This window comes from Engraulis encrasicolus, chromosome 15 (genome assembly GCF_034702125.1).
Source record: "Engraulis encrasicolus isolate BLACKSEA-1 chromosome 15, IST_EnEncr_1.0, whole genome shotgun sequence".
Taxonomy (NCBI): Eukaryota; Metazoa; Chordata; class Actinopteri; order Clupeiformes; family Engraulidae; genus Engraulis; species Engraulis encrasicolus.
In genome coordinates this window covers 47,924,170-47,938,931 of record NC_085871.1, presented here as the reverse complement: position 1 = coordinate 47,938,931, position 14,762 = coordinate 47,924,170, and the positions used below count along the sequence as shown (strand labels likewise).

At 43.2% G+C, this 14,762-nt stretch overlaps 2 protein-coding genes across 3 annotated transcripts in view; both read right to left on the bottom strand.

The window, feature by feature from the left end:
• Nucleotides 1–5,145, bottom strand: part of LOC134464123 (probable inactive protein kinase DDB_G0270444) — a 9,720-nt gene extending 4,575 nt beyond the window's left edge. The window contains exons 1-2 of one of the 2 annotated variants that reach the window (XM_063217581.1): nt 3,878–5,145; nt 3,477–3,574 (exon numbers count right to left, since the gene is read on the bottom strand). In XM_063217581.1, coding sequence (XP_063073651.1) covers nt 3,477–3,574; nt 3,878–5,095 — 1,316 coding nt within the window. In that variant the 5' untranslated portion in view covers nt 5,096–5,145. The remainder of the gene's footprint in view (nt 1–3,476; nt 3,575–3,877) is intronic. The other variant, XM_063217582.1, reaches the window with a different exon arrangement.
• LOC134464312 (uncharacterized) overlaps nt 1–14,762 on the bottom strand; it is a 64,593-nt gene that overhangs the window by 38,993 nt on the left and 10,838 nt on the right. The window contains exons 5-7 of the mRNA XM_063217778.1: nt 14,171–14,385; nt 6,337–6,402; nt 6,064–6,227 (exon numbers count right to left, since the gene is read on the bottom strand). Of these exons, the coding sequence (XP_063073848.1) occupies nt 6,064–6,227; nt 6,337–6,402; nt 14,171–14,385 (445 nt within the window). The remainder of the gene's footprint in view (nt 1–6,063; nt 6,228–6,336; nt 6,403–14,170; nt 14,386–14,762) is intronic.

Here is a 14,762-nt window from a genome sequence, read left to right as displayed (position 1 = left end):
TCCCTACAACGCAACACGTTATTGACCAAAAAGAAACATCATCGCCACCAGCAGTCCCGTCCTTTTTTGTTACGACATATAGTAGGCTACACAAGCGACGCGGATCAGGCAAATTATTAAGAACAATTGGTCCATTATTGAAAGTGATGCGCAACTACGTGAGGTGTTTCCAGAACCACTCATGGTGTCTTTAAAGAGTGCACCCAGCCTAGGAGATAAATTAATGCGCTCTCACCTACAGGTGAAAAAGAGAGAAACCTGGCTGCGTAAACCCATTGGCACCTATAGATGTATGAAGTGCCCTCACTGCCCAAATGTTTCACAAGCCAAATCTTTTGTGGATACTAAAACCACGAGAGAACACGGACAGAGAGATTTCATTAATTGCAATTCAACATTTGTCATATACCGCCTAACCTGTCCTTGCGCTGAAGGGTTCTTTTATATCGGACGCACAAAAAGGCGCATGCGAGATAGGCTAGCAGAACATATGCTATCAGAGTGGGCAATTTTGACTATCCCATGGCGAAACATTTCAATGAATACCATGGTAAAAATGATTCTCTGCTGCGCATACAGGGCGTCGAACATATCAAACCTCTTCCGAGGGGTGGGGACAGGCTAAAAAGACTTAATCAGAGGGAGACTTTTTGGATACACCAACTGGATGCCATGCGCTATCCTGGTCTAAATGAGGATATTGATTTTACTTGTTTTTTTGTGATGCTTATTTGTACTTCTGGTCATTTTTTTCTGTGGCATCACTTATTACCCCAGGCTATTTTTTAATCTTTGTTTTCTCTGGTGTGCGCAAATGTGTGTAGTGCGTAATGGGTCACATGTGGTGATGTCACTATTTAAGGGAGTCCTTTCTTTTCAATTACATTACATTACATTACATTGCATTTGGCAGACGCTTTATAACCAAAGCGACTTTCAAAAGAGGACATAATCAAGCCAACATCACAAGCAAATAAAGTGCACAGGAGATATACAGAACAAGTGCAGTTGCAAAGAGGGTTAGTTTTTTTTTTTTTTTTTATCATAAAGAGTAAATAAAAAAACACTTTATTTGCTTGTGATGTTGGCTTGATTATGTCCTCGTTCAATGGTGAACGTAGCCCTGATGAAGACCTGGTGAGGTCGAAACATGTCGGCTTTTTAATGTAACCCCAGCCCAGTACCATTTAAGGCTTTTTAATGTAACTTCCCGTTTGGACACCTTATTTTGGAGTGCCTGGATGAACTCTTCTCTCTACATGAACTGATACCCGATATCCAAGAGCACCCAACAAACTTAAATGAACAGACTGAAGACTGCTTGAGCTTCCAGCCACCTGTGTGCCTTTCATTGCCAAAATAATGTTCTGACTTTTATCTAAATTATTTGGTGATATCCCTCACAACAGTGCATAGGCACTCACATAGGCCTAATGGCGAGAGTTTTTCCCTCAGCACGTAATGAAAGCTAATCGAACTTCCAATGACAGATGGTGCTGACGGACAACGCATGAGGGAAAGAAGTTGCAAACTTGATCGTGTTCAGTTTCGTCAGTCCAACGGAACACTTCTGGCTATAGAAAATGAATCTGTATTGCAACAAATCTAGTTAGGCCTAGGTCTATATAGGCTATCCAAGATATTTAATTTAGACAGAATCCTTTCAAGCCGTGCAGCATCAACGTGGTCATATAGCCTACTGTCTGCACTTGTTCCGTTGCCTGCCTCATAGCAGAGAAGGAATGGCTTGCTGTTGTTGAGGATTTGTAACGTGGATTATCGAAACTGAAGACTTGATTTCTTCTATTGATACATTTTTGTTTGGTATAATTACGGACAATGCAAATAACTGATTTTTGTGACGTTCGGACATTTTTGGAAGGAATATAATCGAATTAGTCCTGCCGCTTGGGTTATTGTTTTTCGCGTGCATGTGGATGAGCATAGGCTATTGAATTTGATTGCAGCCTAATAGGCCTACTGAACAGTGGACTGAAATTGAATTGAATAGGACGTAAGCATACCTATGTCATTTTTAACAAGAGTGGCATTTTTCTCGGGTGCTAAAAAGCAAAAAGCACCATGGTCAGACCCTGGCGCGCAAGGTCATGTAGGCAGACATGAAAGACTCACTACTCCACGGGCAAATATCGGGAAAAATTAAGCACCACCAGCATGGACAGCTCCCCACGAGTCACTTATAATGGTTGGTCTTTTCCTGGGGTTTGATTCATGTTGTTTGGGGGAAAATATTAAAATAGCCTTTTGTAATGGTAAGAATATTTCCAAAGAGCCAAGATGGGACTTAAGATCAATATGGGCCAGGTTTGTCTCCGTGCGCACACACACACACACACACACACACACACACACACACACACACTCTCTCTCTCACTCTCTCTCTCTCTCTCGCCACATATTTAATGTCGCTGTAAATTGGTGTAATGTAGCAGAAAGTGCGAGACATTCGCTGGCCTCGTTGCACACAACACGTTGTGAAATGATTTCTTAACGGTTTTAACCGCATCATTCGCGACTCTCGAGCAGTTTGAGAACTGAGAAGAATGAGAGAGAGAGAGGGCAGTGACTACCATGTCACTGAGACTATGTGTGTGTTGTGCCTAGTGCAGAAAATACATATCCATATAGTTTATTACATAATGCACCATGTTATTACATTTCCATCAAAAAAAAAAGTTGCGGCCGCATTCCGTAATAAATTTCGCATTTTGTAATAATTTATTACAAGATGAGAAAAAAGTTATTACGAAATGCGTTCAAGAAATTTATTACGAAATGCGTAAATTATTACACAATGCGGCAATTGTCACCGCATTATGTAATAATTTGTTACATTATTACATATTGCACCGTTATTACATAATGCGACGTTACACACCTCCTCATGGTTCTTACCTGTCCACCTCCTCATGGTTCTTACCTCCTCATGGTTCTTACCTGTCCACCTCCTCATGGTTCTTACCTGTCCACCTCCTCATGGTTCTTACCTGTCCACCTCCTCATGGTTCTCACCTCCTCATGGTTCTTACCTGTCCACCTCCTCATGGTTCTTACCTCCTCATGGTTCTTACCTGTCCACCTCCTCATGGTTCTTACCTGTCCACCTCCTCATGGTTCTTACCTGTCCACCTCCTCATGGTTCTTACCTGTCCACCTCCTCATGGTTCTCACCTCCTCATGGTTCTTACCTGTCCACCTCCTCATGGTTCTTACCTGTCCACCTCCTCATGGTTCTTACCTGTCCACCTCCTCATGGTTCTTACCTGTCCACCTCCTCATGGTTCTTACCTGTCCACCTCCTCATGGTTCTTACCTGTCCACCTCCTCATGGTTCTCACCTCCTCATGGTTCTTACCTGTCCACCTCCTCATGGTTCTTACCTGTCCACCTCCTCATGGTTCTTACCTGTCCACCTCCTCATGGTTCTTACCTGTCCACCTCCTCATGGTTCTTACCTGTCCACCTCCTCATGGTTCTTACCTGTCCACCTCCTCATGGTTCTCGGGCTGAGCGGTGAAAGCAGGACAGAGACCCTCGTCCTTAAGATCTTGTTCTGTGGAAAACACAAAGTCAGACGTGTTAAAGTCTGAAGTTAATATTTCCTTATCTGTCTGCCTATCTTGTCTGCGCCTTGTGGCAGCCTCCAGAGCTGATGTGTGAATGTTAAATGTTTGTGTGTGTGTGTGTATTTCGAAAACACTTTAAGACAACTTAGTTAGATTATCTATCTATCTATCTATCTATCTATCTATCTATCTATCTATCTATCTATCTATCTATCTATCTATCTATCTATCTATCTATCTATCTGTGATCTCATGGAGACTAGAGAATGTGTGTAGGAAATAATAACTACCTTGACCTCCTCCTCACTGTTCTCCTCCTGACAGAACTCCCTCTTCATAAGCTTCCTTCTGCTCCATTTCACCTCCTCCTTGCTACTCCCCTCCTCCTCGTGACCCACCTCTTCCTTAATCACCTTCACTTCAACCAGCTCCTCCTTAATCACCACCTCCTGGCTGTTCACCTCCTCCTTGATCACATCCACCTTGAGAACCACCTCCTGGGCCACTTCTTCCTTCACCTCCTCCTGGCTGTTCACCTCCTCCTTTACCACCTCCTCCTGGGCCGGGTCTTCCTTTACCACCTCCTCTTCAACCACCTCTTCCTCCATCACCTCCTTCTGGCTGTTCACCTCCTCCTTAACCAACTCCTGCTCGTCCGAGTCTTCCTTAACCACCTCCTCTTGAATCACTTCCTCCTGGCTGCCCACCTCCACCTGGCTCTTCACCTCCTCTTCAACCACCTCCTCCTGGGCCTCGTCTTCTTGAATCACCTCCTCCTGGGCCTCGTCGTCTTGAATCACCTCCTCCTGGCACTTCACCTCCTCCTGGCTGTTCACCTCTTCTTTAACCACCTCCTCCTGGGCCCCCTCCTGGTCCAGGTCCCCCTGGGCCACCTGCTCCTTCACCTCCTCCTGGGCCGAGTCGTCTTGAACCACCTCCTCTTGAATCACCTCCTCCTGGCACTTCACCTCCTCCTGGCACTTCACCTCCTGTTCAACCACCACCTCTTGGCTCTTCACCTCCTCTTTAACCACCTCCTCCTGGTCCGGGTGCTCTTGGGCCACCTCCTCGTTAACCACCTCTTCCTGGGCCTGGTTGTCTTGAACCACCTCCTCCTGGGCTGCATCGTCTTGAACCACCTCCTCTTGAATCACCTCCTCCTGGCACTTCACCTCCTCTTCAACCACCACCTCCTGGCTGTTCACCTCCTCTTCAACCACCTCCTCCTGTGCCTCCTCCTCATGGGCCACCACCTCCTCCTTGTCTGGGTTGTCTTTAAAAAACCATCTGGAGGCAGCCACATCGTAGTACATGAACACCGGCATACACAAGGACCTCCGAAGGTCTTCGAAGGTTAGCGGTGGTTTTGACAGTCCCAGCTCCACCCAAATCCGTTTGAACTGGGCCAGCAGGAGGGAAGTATTCACTCCGTCTCCAGTGTTGCTGGAAAAGAAGAACTCTGAGCTCCAACCGGGGATGTCCTCCCTGGCCTGCAGCCATGACTTCATGATGCCATATGTTTGGGAGTTCACAGGAATCAGTGCATCACCAAAGAACCTCTTGCCGTTACTAACCTGAATGTAGGGAAAACAGGGTATTGGTTACAGTCCTTTGTTTTTCCCCTAAATATGTTAAAGGTACACTGTGCAGGAAATGGTCAAAAAAGGTACTGCAACTATGCTAATATTTGAAACTGGGTTGCCTTTTTGTGAAAGGTTACTAAGTAGTAAACTAATATTTTCTAGTATGGCCCAACTAAAGTCATTTTGAAAATGTCTATTTCTGGAAATTCAAAATGGCGGACCATGTAGAAGATCCCTCTTTTCATGTAGGAAAAATGCAAATTTTCCAGTCATAATGAATATTTAGAGTTTGATAGTGGTGGTAAGTATTCATGAAAAAGGTAACATTAGTGAATGGGTAGCAAGAATTCTGGAAATAAACAACTAAAAATCTCACACAGTGTCCCTTTAAAGAGCTTTAAAAAAAAATGAATACATTACATTATATTTAGCAGACGCCTTTGACCAAAGCTCCTTACAAGGAGGAAATTCAAGCAAGTACAGAGTAAGGGGTCAGTGCAGCAGAGTACAGCAGCATAAAAGTAATTAGTGGAAAAAATTAGATGATAAGCAAAGACATCTAGGCACAGTGTACAGTTGCAACATTGATAGCATTGTCCAACACATGGTAAAAGAAGATGTAGCATAAAATAATGAGATACCTAAAAGTGTTCAAAGCTAAGTTTATGGTGAGAGCCCGCACACCTCGAATGTTTCTTTTTTTAGCAGGTGCAGCTTTTCAAGCACCAAAGGAAAAATAAAAAAGTGGTGAATTTGAAATTGTGAAGAAGCAGTGTCGTGCTCTTCCTTGAGTTAAATGAAAAGCTAGGTTTATATAATAAACAAAGACATCTAGGTGCACTGACAGAATTGTCCAACGCATGGTAAAAGAAGATGTGGCATAAAGTACACACGTAGATCACGTAGCCCTGTTCTGTTCTCCTCGCCTCCTGCACTTCTGATGCCTTCATCTTCTTCATGACAGTCATTGTGCTGCTAGCTCCCCCCACGATTCGTCCAGCCAGCAGGGACAGAAATCTCTGGATTGCACTCCTTTTCCTTTTCTTTACAGCTTCTTCTATGGAATCAGAAATGAGAGATTACCGAAATAAAAAAAAGCAACAATATTTAAACAATATTCAGTCATTAAGACCATTTTGGATATATACATTTATGTACAGACTTACCGAAAAACTTGGGCAGCATTTCATCAGCCTTCTTTAAAAAAGAGCGGTGCAACTTCTTGCGGAGGACTTGCATGCAATATATAGAAAAGAATAGAATAGAATAGAACAGAATAGAACAGAATGGGATAGAACCGTATACAATACAGTACATTAAGAACGTTTTTAACAATGCCATTATTCAAGTATAATGAGATTTCAAAGCTGCACCATACAGTGCACACATAAATAGGTGGAAAGTTCCCACAAACAGTAAATGGGAAGTGCATATGTAAAGGGGATTAAATGGGACCAAAGCGACTTAGTTATTTACAGGGTATTGTTGGTTACTAGCCAGGCCGGGTACAGGTCTTTTCGTCGAATGGATTCTTGAGAGGGGACCATTCGAACAAAACGTTGGACCATTAGTATAAGGCAGGGGATCTTTAGTCGAGGACGGTCCGTCTACCGCAAAAGCCAACGAAAGGTCCTTAAAATTGAACTAAAGATCCTTAGGTTTCAACTAAAGGTCCCTTCAGTCTGCCTATTAGAAATGTAAATCAGATTTTTTAATGCTCATTTTAACGGGTTTTCTTAGAATCAGCTTTTTTCATGCTCATTTTAACGGTTTTGTCTATTTAAATATGTTCATTTTAACGGTTTTGTCTAGCCTATTTAAATAGGCCTAAATCAGCTGTTAAGTTTTGTTTTTTGTTGATTTAAACATGTAAATATATAAATAAAATGTACTTAATCGTAAAAACAACAACAACATACCAGTAAAAACGAGTAAGTCCATGGCTACAGTAAAGAGAGAGACGTCCCTTCAGCCTGCCTATATTAGAAATGTAAATCAGCTTTTTTAATGCTCATTTTCACGGGTTTTGTTTATTTAAATATGTAAATCAGCTGTTTATAACGCTCATTTTGGTCAGTTTTGTTTTTTGTTGAATAAAACATGTAAATCAGCTGTTTTTTTGCTGTTTTTAGATGTGCTTTATAAATAAAATGTACTTATATATACTCATTTTAATTGGTATGTTGTTGGTTTTTTTACGTTTATGCCGTTACATTTTTTGACAATTTACGTTTGCGCCTTACATTTTTTGACAATTATCTAGGTTTCTACGCCTTACATTTCTGGAACAATATTTGAGAAGCTTTTTTTTCACTTTTACTCCGTTACTTTACTCCGTTACATTTTTTGACAAATATCTGTAGGCCTATGTTACTTTCTACTTCTTACATTTCTGGAACAGTATTTGAGTAGCCCCATCTGCGGGCAGAGAGGCGGGACCAAGCACAGCCTTGTCGCTTTGAATCATGGCAGCGTGCGTCTAGAAGTCTTGACCACTGAGCACATTTGGTTGTCATGCAGCGAGTTTTCTGACTTTCCGGTAACTTTTTAGATGAAAGCTTCTAGCTATCGTCTTCTGGGGGTCTGGAATATAGGCTACCTATGTGTGGAGAGTAGGCCTATAGCTTCACTATTCAAATGAAATGCAAAGCACCAGCAACAAGAGAAAGCTGTCTGCCGACACTTTGATGTTTCTGATTCTGAATGACAACAAATAGTTCGCGCATGACCAGAAAATATACAACAGTGTTGGAAAACATAGCCTACAGAATGCACCCATGTTAAATCCATGCTACGGTTTAGAGAGAGAGAGAGAGAGAGAGAGAGAGAGAGAGAGAGAGAGAGAGAGAGAGAGAGAGAACGTCCCTTCAGGCTGCTATATTTTTTTGTTGGAAATTGTCCTCCAATCCCTTCAAGCCTTCAGGCTGCCTATTTTGTAAATGTTTCAAAATGTAAATCAGCTGTTTTTAACGCTCATTCTAACGTTTTTTGTTGATTAAAAAATGTAATTTAGCTATTTTTCACGCTCATTTTAACTGTAAAGGCAATAGTCTTGAGCAATTATTTTATTTGTATTAGGCCTCTTTATTAAATAAGCTGGTAGCTACCTATTTTGGCCTCGTTATTAAATAAGCTAACTGCCTATTTTGTTTTAGGTTTCGTTAGAATTCCTCCGTAGTTCTACTTGTCAGACATAGCCTAGAACTAGGCTACTTGTAATTTGCACTATTGGTGGAATCGTTTTACGCAAACAAAATAGACACACGAGAAATCCCCAACACATATCCTCAGCACAATATTGCAACACACACTTTGCACAATGATATTGAATGAGTCCAATGTTCTTGCAACACTTTTCCCCTGCCCACATCAACATGAATGGAACATTCTTCCTAGCGTGCGCTCTCACTTGAAGGTGATTGCGATGTGGGTTTGAAAGTCAGTTTTCACTTCGCGACTCTAGAGCAAATCAGCTGGTACTGCGCCGCTTGCTTGCTGGTCAATAAACGTTGAACTGAACCGTTTTGTGTGCGTGTATGCATGCGTAAAGCCTACCAACGTCTGCCCATGCCACGCGATGCATAGACAGTTCCAACACCAAATAATAAAGAGTAGGCTACATCAGAGCAGTGAGTCTTTAAATTCAGTGAAACGGTGAGAAGGTTTTTTGCATGTTTTCTGTGGAAAACATCAGGTCCTCATGGCGACGCCAGGCTTGCTGAAAACGGTGACAAACACATTTAGAATACACATTTCTTAATGGGAAGTTGTTAAGAACAAAGTGTTCGCTAATGGGCATGAAGTCTTGTCATGCAAATGACCTGCCGTGTTCAGTGGAAGCCATCCCCCTCCTGCATAGCGCTGATCTAAAACCCGGAGGATCCGGTTGGAGAGCCGGGTCAAGACCTCATCCGAACAGACCGGATGGCTGTCGTGCATTGATCCGCCAAAGGCGGGTCAGACGGCATTTCATTAATATGTCAACAAAATGGCAGTTACAGGCAGCGCGACAAATTGTGAAACCGGAATATATCCTCTTTAGTTGACTACAACAGCCATTCTCTAATCTCCCCAGTATGCTGCTCAGTCACGAACACTCACTGAGTAAAACTGAACCAACTCCCGCCTCGTCATTCATCGAGCCTGTTTGATCCGTCCAGCCTGTTGTGGCCAATTGAGTCGCGGATCCCCGCTCCCTATGTGTGTGCTTCTGACTCTGTTGAGGTCTACATTTCTAAATGTTAACAGTGCTCTGCCAACATCTCAGTCTGTAGGCTACTCTTAGGGAAATTATAGTCTACAGACGTGACTCTACTATCACTCACTGCGTTACAGCGTACAGTCTTTAAAGCCACTGCTGTCACTCCCCTCGTCCGAGTCACTCAGCAGCGGCGCCCTCGGCGACACGGTGAGACGAATCCTGAATGAGTTGTTGGTAGCAGCGAATCCCCTACGGATCGGATCAACGCTTAAGTTTCGTTTTTGCCACGAGTGTGCGAGTCGCAAGGCAACTCGGCAGCGGAAGCGAGTGGTCATCTGCTGCTCGCCTCCTGACTGTCCCTGCTCAACTAGAATTCTGCTCCCAAATATTTGACTTTTAGTCTTCTTACACACACATTATTTATTGCAAAATAAGGAACATGCCGTTTCACTGCTGCCAAAGGCTGTTCGAGTTGTGGGTGCATGTTTAGCCTAGTGAGGAGACCCAGGTGGGTCGGATCTCAGCATGAGTTTAGGGACTGTGACATTCATAAAGTGAGTTTTGTTGATCAAACTGTCTTAATCTTTGATTTATCAACGTGAATTGATAAATGGAACAACAAAGGCGAGGCGCATAGCTACTTAACGGCAGAAACGTTTTAAAAAATACATTATTATTATTTAGCCTATTTTTATTTATTTTAAATAAGTGAGCCGTATGATCCGAGTGATCCGCCTAATCCGGATACCCTCCTTGGAATGATCCAATCAATCCGGGCGCCTCAAAGATTCGAGTTAAGCACCTCTACTCCTGCATAGACAAGGCAACCCTTTCAACAGGGCCACACAGAGTGAACAGTGGAATGCTGCTTGAAATAAGTCGATAATGAATAAAATATTACGCGCAACGTCTACGAGAAAAGTAATGGCTATTATTACCGTTGCGCGTAAAGATGAGGAAGGGATGGATAGATGGATGGATGCTGTCCTATGGAAGGGGCCGTCAAACAGTCTACATGACATCTTCATTTAAGTCGTTAAATAAGTACTTGTCAACAAAATCATGCCCCCGAAATCCGCCTACATTAAAGGCAATAACCAACTGTCGGTCTACATATCACTGAAGCATAATCGCTCCCAAATGACTTCAGGCCGGTGAATGGTGAGCGCGATGCAATTAATTTTTCTGATACCATTCCGCAGTTATTATTTTAAAAAGCCACGGCTTTAGGTCCAACAGACTTCAGGTTCCAGAATCGCAGAGGTTCTCCCTTCAAAAAGCAGGTCCATGGCACCACCAAGTGAGCCCACAGTTAGCCTTATTACCAGTGGTGTAGTCTACGTAGAACGCGGGTATACGGAGTATACCCACTTCTAAATTTCAGGGATTTCAGTATGCCCACTTCAAATTGATTGACCCATTGTGAATTGTGAATTGTTGAATTGTTGAATAGCACAAATATATACAGTATACCCACTACAAAAAATGCTCAAATATACAGTATACCCACTTCAAAAAAGTAGACTACACCGCTGCTTATTACCCACACCATCCGAGAGGATGATAACCTGGTTCTCACGCAGATGTATATTCAGGAAGTGTAACGAAGATGCACGAAGCACTGAGGGTCTGCGCGAGTAGAGGATGATGCAGCTATAGATGAACCAAAATACAGTTAGCTTGGGGATCCCAGTTCTCTCTTCTGTAGACGTGCCTATATGCCAGAGCGATCTGAAAGCTTTCGCCATCCCTGAAGCAGTCAGTGGATAGCTAAATGATTTTGCCCGATACAGTTGGTTGGAGTGCAATATTAAATTGCGGAGGGCGTGAGCGTTATGTGCCTAAAATTATTATGGACACGAAATGATAAAAAGGCCGCACGTGTAGGCGACGAGTATGGATTTCAACCCTTTCATTCGTACGTTGCTCCTAAAATAAATATAGTACATCCCATAGAGAAGACCATGCGTAAACGATAACGCGCGCGCAGACACAGACAGTACAGACGCGGTAGTTTTAAAAACAAGTTTGAAGATTTTGATGCAGCTGATACCCAGCATGAACGCTCCATAAAGAAGCCCAGTCGCTATAACTAACACGAAATGGATTAAACAACATCACATTATGATCTTTAGGGGAGATTTCTCATTGAGAATGCCAGTATGGAGATGCCTGTAAGTGGTGTGTTGTATTTGGTGGAGTAGTAGCATTATTTGCGCAGAGAGTAACACGCCGACTGACTACCAACTCGGACTGCTACCAAGTGTGAATTGTGTATTTCGTTTGGAGTTGTGAAACGCTGGGACGCTCGGAACAGGTCAGGTACCGTGAAGACATTTCCTTTACTTTCTGATTGTCTGGACCGGTAAGCTGACTGCTGCTCGTGCTAACTGTGATTACCCACGTCACATTCACACACACAGACACACACACAGATTGGACTTGACACTATTGTAAGAGGTGAAATTTAGACCACGATTCAGGAACGACAGACAACAGGAGTAAATGTTATGGTAGTTTTATTTTTACAATTTCATAAAATACAATTAGGAGGGAAAACCGCCACAATATCCATGCAGCCAGCAGCGTCTTTGAATAAATGAATAAATAATCACAATCTGGAGACACTCGGACGATAGTAGCCTACAAAAGTTAAGTTAAGTTACACACTCAGCCACTGCTGCCGGACGTTGGCTCGTCAATTACTTAATTCAACTATAACACGCGCAATAGCCTACCCAAATGCAACTTACCCACAGTTCCCAAAGCGACCGGCCGCACGCAATGGATACAGTCCACGTCCCGGCACGACAGCTTGTAGCAGACAGCTCAGCAGCCCTGCCCCACCCCAGCGTGTAGCGCACAAGTCTACACTATTGTCTGAGTGTTGTTATTTCAAGAAAGCAAACTGTCACTGCCCGCCGGCCGCTGTCGTGACATCTTTTATTAACAGTAGTATTTTTTTAACAAGTGAGGAGTTCGTTGATAGTTTCCTTAAGGGTGAAGTAGCCTACTCTTTAGGCTAGCGTTGCCTCCTCCAGCCAACCATCCGGCGCACAGATCAGATAGAAATGGTCCTGTTATGAACCCGAGTTTAATAGATATCGCACAGTGAACGAGGCAGCCTGCAAACAGTTTGAAGCGCAATGTGGCTGTAACAAGTTAGAAAGTAGCCAAACTCTGTTGCTTGTTAACCTTTTTAAATTATGTGCGTAATGGTGGGGTGACGTCCGCGCCAATGTCTTATCCGGAGCGTATCGCTCGGTGCATAATTCCAAGAGCAGTATAATTAAAAAGAAGAGAAGGAAGATGATGGGCTAGACCCGGAACGTTTGTCCCCTGTCTGTCGGTTTTATTTACTTTTTTCGGCTTTGTTTAATACAGCTTTTGATTCTGCATTCAGCTCCAGTGTGCGACTCCTTTCTTTCTTTTTATATTATGAGCGTTCCACGAACTATCTTTCTTTGCGCACGCTATAAAATGGCAATAAACCTGTTACTATAAACTACTGGTTAACTATGTATTCTATGCTTTCTAATGTTGGTAAAGGCGGGATAAGCGGGATAATGTATTGTCCACACGTGACTACGGAAATATATTTCCTTCGGAGCGGAATAACAGCTCTCTGCCTTAGGCATCGGGGGTCTTATTTGTCCCGTAGGGCAATATTTTCTTAAAGTCACGTGTGGACAATACATTATCCCTTACCTTTAAATTACTGTTGTAAGCCTACATTTTAAAACATTTCGTCGATATTGTAGCGGTGCAACCGACTGTTTTAAGTTATGACATGGGCGCCAGCTAGGCAACAATAAGACTGCCTTTACCTTTCCAAAAATGAATACAAATCAGTAACCAACACATTAGAAATAACTCAGATATATATATAGACAGATGTAGTGCACAGGGGGTAACGCTGTTATCTCACTCCGGAGGAGGCAGAGGCAGTCCGCTACGATATAGTATATTTATAAAATAGGCTATGAAATGGCCTAATGATAAAAAACTGAACTAAAATGAAAAATTAATTTACAAAAAATAGAGACGCAAGCACGCACTTTCTACATGGTTCGATTTTTGTTTTCATTGCATTGTGGTGGTAGGCACACAAGTTTGATAAAATATAAAAATAATAGGCTAATAAAATAGGCAGACTAAACTAAACATCTGCCCAGTTAAACGAAAGGTCTGCATGGGTTGAACGTAACGTCCTTAGGTCTTCGACGAAAAATCCTCAGGTACTGCACGAAACGCCCCATGCCTTCTACTAATGGTCCAACGTTTTGTTCGAATGGTCCCCTCTCAACAATTCATTACACGAATCGTCTCGAATTCGCCAGGCCTTGCCCTCCTAGCGACGCAACACCTTCAGTGTTGCTACCAGTCAGGTCAATGCAAGTACTTTCTGAACTCCTAAAAACACGGGAACTCCTCCCACTTAGTCGGGAAGCAAACAACCATTAGCAAATCTAGGGAGGCGGGTCCACCATGCCGTTTGGGAAATGTTAATTGTTTTGCTCCTGGTCAGACCAAATCTCAAAGAGATTTGAAAGTCGATGATAATCAGGGTAGTTGGTTACTGTCCCTGGAGGAATGTGGGGTTGGGTGACTTGTTCAAGGGTACTTCAGCCATTGATAGAGGTGTAGGGAGGACTGGTAAAGATGGGATTTGAACCTGCAACCCTCTGATCTTAAATCCACCTCTCTAATCCCTTGGCCACAGCTGCCTGCAATGTAGCAAAGAAATGAATCTTTGGAGAGCTGTGGAAAACAAAAATATTTTATAAATATATACCAACCATAGCGCTTCTGTCTTCTGCGGGCTTGGGTCTTGAGCCGTGCCAGTTTTGCCCGAAGAAATGTGTTGTGTTGGCGCAAAAGTCTTATCTCCAGGCGCAGAAGTCTCATCTTCTCCTCAAGCACCCTGGAGGAGAGGTCCAGGTCAGGGGAGGGGCTAGCAGGTGGGTCAGGATGGACATCTTTATCCAGCTCCTCCTCAGTTAAATACGGTCTGCTGTCAAAGAAAATAAAGAAAATAAAAAGAAAATGCTGCACAAGAAACCGGCACCTCAAAAAAGACTTTATTGTTGTGCAAGGGGGGCAACATTGTTGCACATGTCAGTTGAGTTAGAACGTTGTCCAAGCGCGAGCCTACACCTCAACGGTGTGCGCGGAGCTGTCCACTTACGTGGTGCTGAAATATGCGTTCGCTCCGAGTGACGCAAGCTTACACCTTCAACGGTGTGTCCGAAGCTGTCCACGTGCCTAGTGCTGAAATCTGCGTTTACTCCAAGTGACTCACGGAAATGGAAAAATCGATACCACCATTCAGACAATTGAACATCAATGTCGGAATGACGGTATGTCGGAATGGCGGTATGTCTAAGTGGC